This window comes from Dufourea novaeangliae, unplaced genomic scaffold (genome assembly GCF_001272555.1).
Source record: "Dufourea novaeangliae isolate 0120121106 unplaced genomic scaffold, ASM127255v1 scaffold221, whole genome shotgun sequence".
In the NCBI taxonomy this organism is placed as follows: domain Eukaryota; kingdom Metazoa; phylum Arthropoda; class Insecta; order Hymenoptera; family Halictidae; genus Dufourea; species Dufourea novaeangliae.
Window position 1 is genome coordinate 2,022,663 of NW_015374115.1, and position 11,802 is coordinate 2,034,464.

General features: G+C 38.7%; 2 protein-coding genes across 2 annotated transcripts in view; one reads left to right on the forward strand and one right to left on the reverse strand.

Annotated features, from left to right (window-relative positions):
- LOC107191054 (aldose 1-epimerase-like) lies at window positions 1–2,351 on the forward strand. Its single transcript, XM_015580001.1, has 7 exons — window positions 1–98; window positions 242–372; window positions 491–684; window positions 797–970; window positions 1,330–1,571; window positions 1,927–2,074; window positions 2,154–2,351. Exons 1-7 carry the CDS (start codon window positions 1–3, stop codon window positions 2,349–2,351), a joined length of 1,185 nt encoding a protein of 394 aa, XP_015435487.1.
- A 1,540-nt stretch (window positions 2,352–3,891) lies between these two features.
- LOC107191055 (fibrillin-2-like) overlaps window positions 3,892–11,802 on the reverse strand; it is a 32,844-nt gene continuing 24,933 nt past the window's right edge. The window contains exons 23-41 of the mRNA XM_015580002.1: window positions 11,198–11,551; window positions 11,004–11,117; window positions 10,765–10,923; window positions 10,332–10,546; window positions 9,708–10,065; window positions 9,452–9,597; window positions 8,821–8,929; window positions 8,467–8,745; window positions 7,419–7,844; window positions 6,705–6,953; window positions 6,423–6,626; window positions 6,191–6,316; window positions 5,832–6,071; window positions 5,537–5,709; window positions 5,213–5,407; window positions 4,904–5,008; window positions 4,665–4,817; window positions 4,384–4,587; window positions 3,892–4,113 (exon numbers count right to left, since the gene is read on the reverse strand). Of these exons, the coding sequence (XP_015435488.1) occupies window positions 3,892–4,113; window positions 4,384–4,587; window positions 4,665–4,817; window positions 4,904–5,008; window positions 5,213–5,407; window positions 5,537–5,709; window positions 5,832–6,071; window positions 6,191–6,316; window positions 6,423–6,626; window positions 6,705–6,953; window positions 7,419–7,844; window positions 8,467–8,745; window positions 8,821–8,929; window positions 9,452–9,597; window positions 9,708–10,065; window positions 10,332–10,546; window positions 10,765–10,923; window positions 11,004–11,117; window positions 11,198–11,551 (4,031 nt within the window). The remainder of the gene's footprint in view (window positions 4,114–4,383; window positions 4,588–4,664; window positions 4,818–4,903; window positions 5,009–5,212; window positions 5,408–5,536; window positions 5,710–5,831; window positions 6,072–6,190; window positions 6,317–6,422; window positions 6,627–6,704; window positions 6,954–7,418; window positions 7,845–8,466; window positions 8,746–8,820; window positions 8,930–9,451; window positions 9,598–9,707; window positions 10,066–10,331; window positions 10,547–10,764; window positions 10,924–11,003; window positions 11,118–11,197; window positions 11,552–11,802) is intronic.

Sequence of the window (11,802 nt, forward strand, 5' to 3'; positions counted from 1 at the left end):
ATGTCTATACGCGATACGTTCATCGAGGAAGATGGTTTTGGTATTGTACCTAGACCTAACCGCAACAAACATAATGGAAAATTTGATATTGTTAGAAGGTGAATTTTTTACCGTTAAAAACAGACAAGACACTTATTCTTTTCTTTGATACTAAATCATTCTATGCTTGACTTATACCACGATTTGATAAATATGTTATTTATATTTTGAGTGAATTAACTTTTACACTTAATTTGGATAGGTATACCCTGACTAACAAACACAAAGCGTCGGTGCAATTAATATCTTGGGGCGCTGGTATTCAATCTATTAAAATCCCAAACAAATCAGGCATTCTTGGCGATATTGTTTTAGGATTCGACGATCTCGAAGGTAACGTATTCAGTTTCATTAAATTGTTTGTTATTTATCAATCAGATTTCCTATCAGAATGATTTTTTGCATGTACATACTTTGAGGATCAGTAACGTCTATACGAAAATATAATCAGGGTATTTGAAGAACAGGTACATAGGAAGTATAATCGGACGAGTGGTAAATCGAATTTCTGGTGGTAAAATGACAGTGAATAATAAGGTTCACCAATTGTCAGTGAACGACAAGAATGGTTACAGCCATTTCAATGGAGGCATCTTTGGTTTCGATAACGTCAACTGGCAGTCTCATATATTAGACAAATACGTGGTATAAATACGTGATTACTTATTTAAACGACAATTAATTAAATAATTTTTTTAAATTCGAAGTGGTGTGTACCTTTCAAAATTACTGTAAATTTGGTATATTGATCACCCAGGTGATGTCTCATTGTAGTCGAGCTCATGGCGAAGGATATCCAGGAGATATGTTGACACAAGTTAAATACTCTTGGACGGACGATAACCAGCTTCATATTAACATCCGCGCAACCGCGACTGAACCAACACCTGCTAATATCACCACTAATTGCTTGATGAATCTTGCTGGACATGTAAGATTATATCCATCACAGTTACCTAATTTACATATTAAATTAATACTCCAGTATTCTTCCGTTGGCCTGGTTTAAAAGTTATAATCAGAAACTTGTTGATTACATAAGATTGTGTATTTTTACATTATATTTTATATTATATATTTACACATGGTATTTCAAAAATTGTTTGTTGAGGATATCTGCGTATCATGAAAATGAAATATTAATAGTAGTAAAGTAGTATGAAATTTCGTTTTAGAAATTATTTATCGATGTTTTATCCTAAATTTTCTTATGCATCTAATAATTGTAGATTAATTAAGCTACACATTAAGTGTCAGTTCACTCAATAGATTGTTTTGTAACTATTATAGGCAACTGGTCCAATTGAGTTGAAAAAACACGTGGTTGCGATTAACGCCGGTAGCTGGACATTTGCAGACGTCAAAGACAATTTGCCGACAGGTGCTATATTTCCTGTCGATCGTACAGTCTACGACCTGCGATTACCGACGCAGCTGACCAAGAACCGGCTTTACAACGTACCGGGGGGTGGTTACAACCAGAACCTCTGCGTCACGAGCCCCAGCTGTTGGTCTTATCGATTTCACGCTCGGTAAGTCATCAACAACTAAAGATAAATGATCGTGCTAACTTTTTTTTTCAACTTTCAAATTGAATACTTTTATACCAACTATGAATTAGTAAATAAAAATATTTCGAGAAATTTTCATGGTTCTACTTTGATTAATCATATCAAGAAAATTTTGTTTCAAGTCTATGAATAAGACTACGCAGATTCATATTTTTATATATTAATTCGTGAAATAATCATGAAAAAAATGTAAATTAAAGAGATAAAGGTACACAAATGTTTGAATTTTTAAACAACCAATTTGTAAATTTTTGATTTCGTTGACATACACATGTTGTTAGATCCCATTAATTATATTTTGTTATTCACGTTGAAGGGTTTTGCATCCTGGCTCAGGAAGGACTTTGGAAGTGTATTCCAATCAACCAGGTTTGCAGTTTACTACCGGAAACGACCTAACCGATCCCGAACGCATTTATCCCCCTGATTTCGATGATTTTTGCGACTGTGACAACGAAGATTTTGTTAGACAATTATAACTCCAGCGAAATTTGATCAAGTTTCTCTACAAAATTTAGCAATTCTGAATACAATTACTTTCAGGCGACGGAATACGAGGAAGAACCGGAAATATGGGGGAAGGACGGCGTCCGGTACCAAAGACACGGGGGATTCACCTTATCGCCACAAAATTATCCCGACGCCATCAATATAAGCGATTTCCCTTGCAGCGTACTTTATCCCGGTAAAGTTTACACACACGACATCACTTACAAATTTGGTCTACTTTCGAAAATTTGATAATTCATTTCCTCTAATTTGAAATTTACTTTTCTGAATCATAAGATAATGAATTCCTAGGTAAGGCTTAACAAATATACGACTTACTTGTAGTGTCGAGAATTAATTATTTCATTCATTCATAAAAAATTTGTGATATGTTCTAATCGTTGTTAAATATTTCAGTAGAGAACTATGTAACTTATTTAAAATTGTCATATGTCGTCAATCAAGTAAGAAGTTCAATGATTAGTCAAACTGGTAGATTTATAATACATATATTTGTGAACCATCTCGGCTGGAATAATCTTCGCATCCGGTGTAATTGTACAAAACTATCCATACGAATTCCTATTCACATTATTTATCAATGACAACAATCGCGTGCTCGACCTTTCGCGTTCGTTAGATAATGACGCGTGATTAAGCACAGCGACTGCTACTAATTAAATTGTACATACTATCGAGTCGATTAACATTACTATCCTTATGTAATTCTCTTTCAATTGTCGCAAGGACACTTCGACGGTGTAACGAAAATTTGGGCCACTACTTGCTGATGTCCTCGAGAATCTTAATTATTATAAAATTACCGTAGTCACGATGTTCTAAAATTTCGATCCACCGTGGATCAGATTTTCTACACCGACAATGTATAAATTTACTTTGTTACCTGCTAGTTATCCATTAACGTTTATAAATATATAAAGCTATATCTGTGTGTCTGTGTGTACATTTCTCCATTCGCTTAGGCGTAATAGAAAAACAAAATTCGTATCTTTTTTGTACATCCCTAACATGTTATTTCTACGTGATATATATTTAATACATTATATGTGGGCAGTAATTTATGGCAGAGATTTTTAAAGGCAGTTTCGTGTTCACGTCTTTTGACAAGGTCACGTTCATCGTTGAATGTGTTGAGTTTTCACTCGATAAAGAAGGTGTCTTGTAAGAGAATTTTTTTCAGGCTCTATTCTTCTAGGCTCTGTGAGCATAATAAAAATTTTATAGTATTTCGTCACCTACATCGTGAAATCTCACACGTTTCGAGTGACATCGATCTAAGTGTGCCTAAAGTAACTATAAAGGTGCGTATCCATTCGTTGCGTATCCTCGTATCGTATCCTATCATATCGTATTTTTATACGCAAGGATGCAACCCTTGCCCGTCCACATTGATACATAACGATGATACGATACGAGGATACGCAACAAGTGGATACGCACCATTAGACAGAAAAAAGTATAAAACAAAGGTGATGGCAGTAAATAAATCGCGATCGTGTACAGCTAGGTTTCTATATAAAAAAAAAGAGAAAAAAACATAATTATTTGGCAGTGAAACGACGAAAAGTCTGGCAATAAATGAACACAAATTCAAAGCAATCCGCGATCTCAGCGCTGGATTAAGCTAATTCCAGAAAGACTCCTGTCCGTAATACTCGGCCCAGCATACTCCCGCTTCATTTGTTTTTTTTTTCAGATCGTTTCGTTTCGGTGTCTCGCGCGACAACGAGAGAAATTGACTAATAGAACCGAAACACTCGATCCCTGAACGTTACTCCGTCACTATCAATTGAATTCTGAACGTTAATGGCCTCTCCCAGACTTCGTTCTCCTCGGTGGTATCGTTTCTCGCGCGGCCATGGATCACCAACCGGAAGTGACCTGGTTCCTTCAACCGATTACGGAAATGAAGCGCCCAGATTCCGTGTTCCTTCACGATTTCGAAGTGGTTCTCCTTGTCGCCGTGTGCTATCGTGTACACGATATCCTCGTTCTATCAACAAATGAAAAAAGAACGTCGTTTCAAAGTATGATCTAACTTTATTTTTCAAAAAACTTTAGTTAATAAATCTACGTGCGTCTCATTGGCCCAAAGAATACAAATTCAGCATAATATAAACAAAATTCGACCTAGAAAATAACAAATATTCTTTTAAATTCTGACTCCGAAACTTTGAAAGTTTTCTTTTCTTAATGGTTTATTTCCAAATACTAACAACGATCAAAAATTTATGTTGATAATAATTCAGGCATTGGATAATACCTTAACAGCCGGCTGTAGTTTAATAATTCTCGTCCTATGCTTCGTCTGCTTCAAGCTGATCTGAAGAAGATATTCCTCGCCATGATGGTGTCTCTTCGCTGTCCTGGTGATTCGTTTCTTCGCGATTTCACTTCGTCGTTCGATCAACTGCTCGTCCGTCGAGTTCATTTGAGCGCCTCTTCTGTGTCTTCCTTTGCCATTAATCTGATTTGAAAATTAGAATCCATATTTTTATAACTATCTTTTTTTGGTAGAGTGTTTGTGATATAAGGAGATGGTACCTTGCAGGAGAAGCAACCTTCGGTTGATATCGTCTTATCATCCGCTGGAGGTATGTGATACGGATCGGGGTTAATGACGAAGGTTGGCGCGTTACTAATATCTTCACCGTAGTGTCCTTGTGACAGTGGATTTATGGTTGACAAACAGTGGCCCTAATTCATTGAATATAAAATACATGATTTTAAAATTCGAATTTACTTCTTGAGTATTATTTATCAGTATTCTTCTGGTTACGAACCTGTCCAATTCTCTGGTAACCGGTAGGACATCCGCAGATGAAGCCACTCGCACCATTCGGAGTGCATCCGAATGCACAAGGACTTCCCATGCATCCAGCGCTTACCTAAATTAATCAAATTTAATTAAATTACATAATTAATTAAAGTAACCGTAACTTTCTCCAAAATCTGAATATCACCGACTTTATAATATATAGAAGTTCTTTAATATTAATTAATTTCTTCATAGATATATCGTCAAAGGTAATTGTAGGTTTCATTTTAGCGTGCAAAAATGATGAAAATTAAAACGTCGAGTGAAATATTACCTGTACACAAATTTGAAGTTTATTGTCGAACTGGTAACCATCAGGACACCCACATTTGTAGCTACCAATCGTGTTGATGCAACTGTTGTCTCCGCAAGGGGATCCACTGCATTCATTCTCGTCGATACACTGGTTGTAATAAAGATGCTGGACGAAACCGTCGGGACAGCCGCAACGATAACTTCCCATATAGTTCTGTATATTTAATAAAATACATAGATTTTTCAAATTTATCAAGCTACCTGATTACTGGCGTTTTTATAAGGTATCACAGATTCTAGAAAGCTGAAATATAAATATTAATAAAATAATAGTCGAATATACCTGACAACCGTGTTCACAGGTCGCGTCATCAGCGCATTCATTCTGATCGACGCAAAACCTGCCATTCTGATCGAGCTTGAACCCTCTCGGACAGATGCACCGGAAACTGCCAAGAGTGTTAATGCAAGTGCCCGGTTTGGGACAAGTCCCAGCTTGGTCACACTCGTTTATATCTGCAACAATGTAAAGGTACAGTTACAAACAGCGAAATGAAGAAATAGTTTTGAATTCCGTAAGAAATTGTTACAGAATAATTATTTAACTGTGAAATAATGAAATTATAACGATTACGGACCGTGACAAGCGTCGCCATCTTGATTGTAACCCTCTTGACAGCCACAAGTGTAGCTACCCTGAGTATTGATGCAATTCTGTTGGCACAGGTGATTTCCGGTTGCACATTCGTCCAGGTCCCTGCAGCTGATCCCATCTGGATTAAGAATGAATCCTGCTGGACAGGAACAAGTGAAACTTCCCTCTGTGTTCTGGCAGTTGTACTTGCAGGGCTTCGGTGTCAACTCGCATTCGTTTATGTCTGTCATTAAAAAATGCATAATTAGATTAAAAAACCATTCATTTTTAGATTCTAGTCCTTCTCTATTTAGATTGCTGAAAAATCTCAATTATACAATATTTATTATTCTGAATACTTACCAACACATTGGGTTCCAGTTCTGTCGGGCTTGTACCCCTTATTGCAAACACATCTATAAGAACCGAGTGTGTTGATGCACAATCCATTTTTGCATAAATCAGGAATCGTTCTGCACTCGTCAATATCTGTGACAATGAATTTCCATTATTTAAACCTCTGTCAATATAGTATCAACGCAATATTAATATTAAAATTTGTAGATATTTTTGTAGTAAACAAAATACAGAATACCTTGGCCATCCACGGAGAAACCTTTGTCCAAGCAGAGCTCCTTATAATTCTCGGAGTCCTTCGAAGGGCAAATTTCGCAATGAGGTCCCCAAGCAGCACCCATCGTGCAACAACAGTCTGCCTTCGTGACTGTCTTCAGATCTGAAGTCCTTGCTGTACACCTTCCACCAATCGTTTGCAAGAAACAATAACCGACTCTTCGATCTACCAGAAAAAAAAACAGAAAAATCCAAATTCATTGTATTATTATTCGACAACATAGTAATTTCTTCGATTTATTACCTATGCAAGATTTCCCATCCGCGCTCTGTTGGAAGCCATCGTAACAGAGACACTGATAACTACCCTCCAAGTTCATGCACCGACCGTTTCGACACAGACCAGAGTTGATCGCGCATTCGTTGATGTCCTTGCAATCGTCTGTCATGCCTATTTGCTGATATCCAGGCGGACAGATACACATAAATGAGCCAATTAAGTTCTTGCATTGGTACTTGCAGTTGTTTGCAGGAGTCGCGCATTCGTCCACGTCTGAAAAATGAATTGAAACTGACTTGAACACCTACTGATAAAGAGACATTATTGATAAAAGAATAAAAGATTGACAATTTAATTTGAGTATAATGCATTGAAGAAACAAATCAAGTTCTAGCATTGCTGGAACTCAGATTCTTATTACAATCTTGAATCCATCCTATGCAAATCAGTCATTCTATTTATTACTTTCATTTGGTGTTAATTACTAATCTAATTAATATTCAGTAGTATAATAAAGGAAGTAAAACTTTACATAACTAAACACAGTAAATAATCGATGAGTGTTCGAAGGCTCCTCGGCACTGAATGTTCAGACGCCATCCCCACCACTGGAGGGTTCCCCATGGAACCAGTCAAGGGTCCAGTGATGGGAATAACGACTGAACAGTCATTGCCGAGGGCCTTCAAACACTCATCGATGATTTACTGTACACCAAGGTGTATCTAAGAAATACTTACCTATGCAGTGTCGTGCATCAGGGGCCAGAGTGTATCCATAAGGACAAATGCATCTGAAGGAACCAGGTGCGTTGTGACACCTAAAGGCGCACTGATTGCCAAGCTCCAAGCACTCATTCACATCCTCGCAGACTTGATTCACACCAGGAGTGAAACCCTCGTTGCAGGAGCACTCGAAGCCACCGTTGATATTTATACAAGTTCCGTTCCCGCATATATTTTGAACAGTCAGGCATTCGTCGTTGTCCACGCAATGACGGCCAGTTGCGTCCAGGACGTATCCTGAAGGACACTCGCACCGGAAGGAGCCGTCTGTGTTGATACACTCGCCACCGGAGCAAGCGTCAGGCATGAAGAGACACTCGTTCAGATCGATTCCAGTGTCATCCCTGCCTGATCCTTCGGGACACAGCCTCCTGAATTCCTCTGGATGAATAGGAATTATATTAAGAGCGTGACATGAATTTGAGTATTGTATTCGATAATTTGCCTGTCTTATGTACAGATAACTCTCGTAGGATACGGTGCTTAGGTTCATAAAAATTTCGAATACGAAACTAAGAATTAACGTGTACAAAAATATAGGGTTAGGTTCCAAAAATTAATGAAACTGTACTATTCTACAAAATTCTTTAACCGTGTTATTCAGGGGTTTCCCCAATCCTCTAGTCGTATTAGAAAAAAATTGTGTTATACTAACTATGTTAAATAACAAACTACAGTAAATCATCGATGGGTGTTCGAAGGCCCCTCAGTAGTAGTGGGGATACCTGAACAATCACTGCCGGGGAGCCTTCGGACACTCATGGATGATTTACTGTACTTTAAAATAAAAATTACTCTACCACACATTCTCCATTAAACTTCCCAGTTGTTATTCAACATAATTCAGTTATTATTCAGTAATTTTCAATGTCTATAGACTAGTAATTTCTGATTCAACCCAAGGCATGTATATATATACAAGGTAATAGCTTAGAAAACTGAATACTTGGGTTGTTTCACTTAAATTTATTTTAGACTTTTAACTTAAAGAAAATACCCTTACCGCTATTTTCAAGAGGGCACTGCTCGCAATATCTTCCCCATGCCTTTCCCATGGTACAACAACAATGCTTCTTCGTCATCCCACCTGTTCGAGGGTGGGAACAACGACCACGCGCGTAATTATCGTAACACGATTCCTCTCTCACGTCGATGCACCGCATAGAGTTTGGTTTGTCGCTTAACTGATAGCCAACTGGACACTCGCAGATCACGCCGCCTTCTGTGTTCAGGCAGCGACCGTTCTCGCAGATTCCTGGAGTCTCCACGCATTCGTCGACGTCTGCCAACGTAAAGTTTGGTTTTCAGTCTTTTTAGTTTCAGAGTTCTTGGAATACTTAAGGGGCGTTCAACTCACCCACGCATCTTTTCCTCGTGTGGTCCAGCTCGTAGCCAGGTGGACAGGTGCATATGTATGATCCCATTAAGTTCTGGCATTTTCCTGGAGATGGACAGAGTCCAGGTATCTAACAAAAAATTAAGTAGGTGGCATAATAATACGACGTTATTGTAGAATACAAAAGTGGAGTAGAATCAAAATATCTTACAAGGGAAGACACGGAAGTGTCCCCCTCCGATTTTGATGAAACTTCGTATGTCTGTTGAGCAGTCAAAAATAAGGGATACGTATTTTTTTTTATCGGCTGAAACGCGACTTTAAGGGGTGAAACCACCCCTCGAAATTTCGACCCGAAAGTACTGTCTCGAAAACCAGAGGAGATACATGAAAACTTCTAATGAACGAGGTTTGCGGTTTTTTATGTGGAATAATATCGTGCTAACAAATAGTCCAAAATATAATTTGTTTATAACAAAAAAATTTCGGATCGAAACTTCGAGGGGTGGTTTCATCCCTTAAACTCGCGACTCAGCCGGTAAGAAAAAATATGTATTCCTTATTTTTGACTGCTTAACAGACGTACGAAGTTTCATAAAAATCGGAGGGGGACACTTCCGTGCCTTCCCTTGTTAATTATTTTTCAACTGACCTCGTGACACTCGTCGATGTCTCTACAGTGCTGGCCGTCTTGAGCCAACACGTAACCATCGGCACACTCGCAATTGAAGGCGCCGATTGTGTTTCTACATCTTCCGTTTCGACAGAGGAACGGCATAATTCGACACTCGTCGATGTCTGTTTTAAAATACACCATTTTTAATATTATAGTAAAATAATCATTCTTCTACGTAAAGTTAGATTAGAATAAATAATTGAATTATACCATATAGTTTTTAATAACTCACCAGCGCAATCGTTGTTAGGACTAAGCTTAAAACCCTGGTAGCAACTGCACTTGTACGATCCAAGCGTGTTCACGCAGGTCCCATTGTTGCAAATGTTCGGATTACGTTGACACTCGTCGATATCCACGCAGTTGTCCCTGTCTCTGGTCAATGCAAAGCCAGAGTGGCAGACGCACTGGAAGCTGCCTTGCAGATTGTTGCACGCGCCGTTATTGCAAATACCGGCTCTTTCGTAACACTCGTCGATGTCGACGCAGTCCCTTTGACTAAGTCCAAGCTTGTATCCGGCTGGGCAGATACACTCGAAATAGCCTTGCTTGTTTATGCACTGCGCGTTGCCGCTGCAAGGATTTGGAATCTATAGAAAACAGAAACAAAACACTTATGTCAGAGATAGAAATTTTATTATATACACGAAACTTTGTTAAAATTTATAAGATGATTAAATTGTATATTGTTGTGTGGATGGGACAAAAATTATTTGACATTTCACGGTCATTTTCTTCATTTTATGCATAAAGGGATGGATCCCCTAAAGATAGTGATTGGATTAATAGGATCAGCCAGACGCTATGGTGGGAGCAAGATATTATTGAGAAATTTAAATGAAGAACGTTTTTTTACCTGTAGACACTCGTTCTCGTCGATACACTGATGCGAATCCTGATCGTAGATGTATCCTCGATCACATTGGCACTCAAAGCTGCCAGGAGTATTCATGCAGCGACCGTGAGTGCACATCGTTGGCATCAGTTCACACTCGTCGATCTCCTCTGTATGGTTGGTGATCGGATTCTTGATTTGACCCGGTACCATGCCACACAGGATCTCGTGTTCACCTGCAGAAAATTGTTCAATCGTCAAAGAAAGTTGGAAAGTCGAAAGACACTTGAAAGTCGAAAGAAAGTTGTTCAATAATCGTTTATATGTAGGTAATACTAATAACTCTGTAGCGCGATTCAAAGCAAATTGAACATTTATAAACTCGAGTGAATGCTCTTAGAATAATTTGCGATCAAATAATTTTAATTGCAGAGAAATATTTTCCAATTCTTACGTGTCCTTTCTGCTGGACACCTCTCGCAAGGACTTCCCCACGCAGCTCCCATTGAGCAGCAGCACAACATTTTAGTTTGAGGATGCATCATGGGATTGATACACTGACCCCCTTCGTAACTCATGTAACACGATTCCTTTCTCATGTCAACGCATTCCTCTGATAACAAAATTCATTAAATTATCATCAAATTTGTCAAACGTAATTATTTATTGTAAATTGATGTTACATTTACGTACTTCCTCCTGGCATAGCCATGTACCCTTCCGGGCATTCGCAATGGTACTTTCCCTGATCATTGATGCAGTATCCCACGCCGCATATTTGTGGATGCAACGCACATTCATTTATGTCTGCAACAAAATTAATATTTGAAACATTTTATTACTTACATTTTGTCACTTCTGGTAAGCAAAAAATTCTCAATCGTTACCAATGCAGTTGGTTTTCGTGTCATCCAAGTTGAAGCCCTCGTTGCAAGAGCACATAAAGCTACCGAATGTGTTGGTACAGTGGCCATTCTGGCAGATGTTCTCGTGCTCCTCGCACTCATTAATGTCCTCCAGAATCACAGTGACTTGGTTAGGTCTGTATCCAGGCCCGCCAGGACACAATTCCTCGAATTCCTTTGTTCCAACTTGGGGACACTCCTCGCAACGATTGCCCCAAGCGTTGCCAATGCTGCAGCAACAGGTTGCCTTGGTCACGGAAGAGGACATGTCGAAGATGCACTGGGGTTTTCCGGTGCCGCGTTCGAAACCGGTGAAGCAGAATGATTCTCGCCTGTCTGTGACACACAGCAAATATACTTACTTTTCTTACCATACTAAAACCACATAAATCACTGCTCAAAAAAATTAGAGGATTGCTAATGTGGCTGGAGCTGTTGCACCCGCCAAGCAAACGAAGCAAAGCAAGCACTATAGGTTTGCTAAATTTTCATCTTTTCCGTACAATACTAACACTATTAACACCTAGTTATATTTGTATAAAAAACTTATGCAATACGTGATCCTCCAATTGTTCTGAGCAGCATAG